At 42.2% G+C, this 939-nt stretch overlaps 1 protein-coding gene across 1 annotated transcript in view; it reads right to left on the reverse strand.

The window, feature by feature from the left end:
• Positions 1-6: 6 nt before the first annotated feature.
• The window catches only part of LOC119582287 (Kv channel-interacting protein 4-like), a gene marked incomplete in the record, with an annotated part of 88821 nt that continues 87888 nt past the window's right edge, over positions 7-939 (reverse strand). The window contains 1 exon segment of the mRNA XM_037930505.1: positions 7-349. Coding sequence (XP_037786433.1) covers positions 164-349 — 186 coding nt within the window.

Here is a 939-nt window from a genome sequence, read left to right on the forward strand (position 1 = left end):
TTTTACGAGTCAACAAATCCTGTGACGTAACCCAACGAACCGCTTCGCTTGCCACAAGCTACACCTTCGCCTTCGAGAAACGGGCTTCGAAAAGCTCTCATCCCTTGTCTTCGATTACGTGAGTGACGTCATCACCTCCCGACGTCGATCTCGATTAGTGACGTCACCTCCTGATGGCTCGCGGAGGGGGGTCCGAAGACGTGACGTCAGAGGAGACGTCGCTCGAGTTCAGGACGGCGATGTCGCAGTGGAGCATGGCGTCGATGTTGTACACGATGGTGCTGTCCCGCGCGCACGCCTCCGTGAACTCGTCCAGGGTGATGACGCCGTCCTTGTTCAGGTCCAGCGTCTGGGGAGGAGGAAGGGGTCAGCAGGGCACTGAGAATGGGATCTTGGGGTTAAGGCCATCCGCTAGGCAATACTCTAGTGATATTATCCAGTTTCTGAGACATCAATACGTCGGCATAGCTTGTCCTGTTCTATAAATGTTATTCTGCTCCAGAAATATTAATTCGTGTGATCTTGGTTTTAGAAACATCAGCTTGATGCTATGCTATTTATTTATACCAATTCCTTTTTAGAGGTATTACTTTAATTTTGTCTTTCATTTTAGTTAATATTGCGGGCCTTATGTTATTTTAAAGATATTATCTTGTTTCAGAGATGCTATCTTGTCTGAGATATCTTATGATAAACAATATTTACTTTTGTTAGTTATGCAGTTAGATTGAGATATAATGAGATCCCTGGTTGTGAAAAGTTGTTAAAGATTCAATTTCCAAACAATATCTACATGATTATTAGGTGAAATCATAGTTAAATGCAAATTACTAGAAACGAGATAAAATATTTAACAACGTCGGTAACATTAAATCGTAAACTGCAGCTTGTTTGATATCTGTATACCAAGATCTTTGGTATACAGATATATATCTGTAA

This window comes from Penaeus monodon, chromosome 15 (genome assembly GCF_015228065.2).
Source record: "Penaeus monodon isolate SGIC_2016 chromosome 15, NSTDA_Pmon_1, whole genome shotgun sequence".
In the NCBI taxonomy this organism is placed as follows: Eukaryota; Metazoa; Arthropoda; class Malacostraca; order Decapoda; family Penaeidae; genus Penaeus; species Penaeus monodon.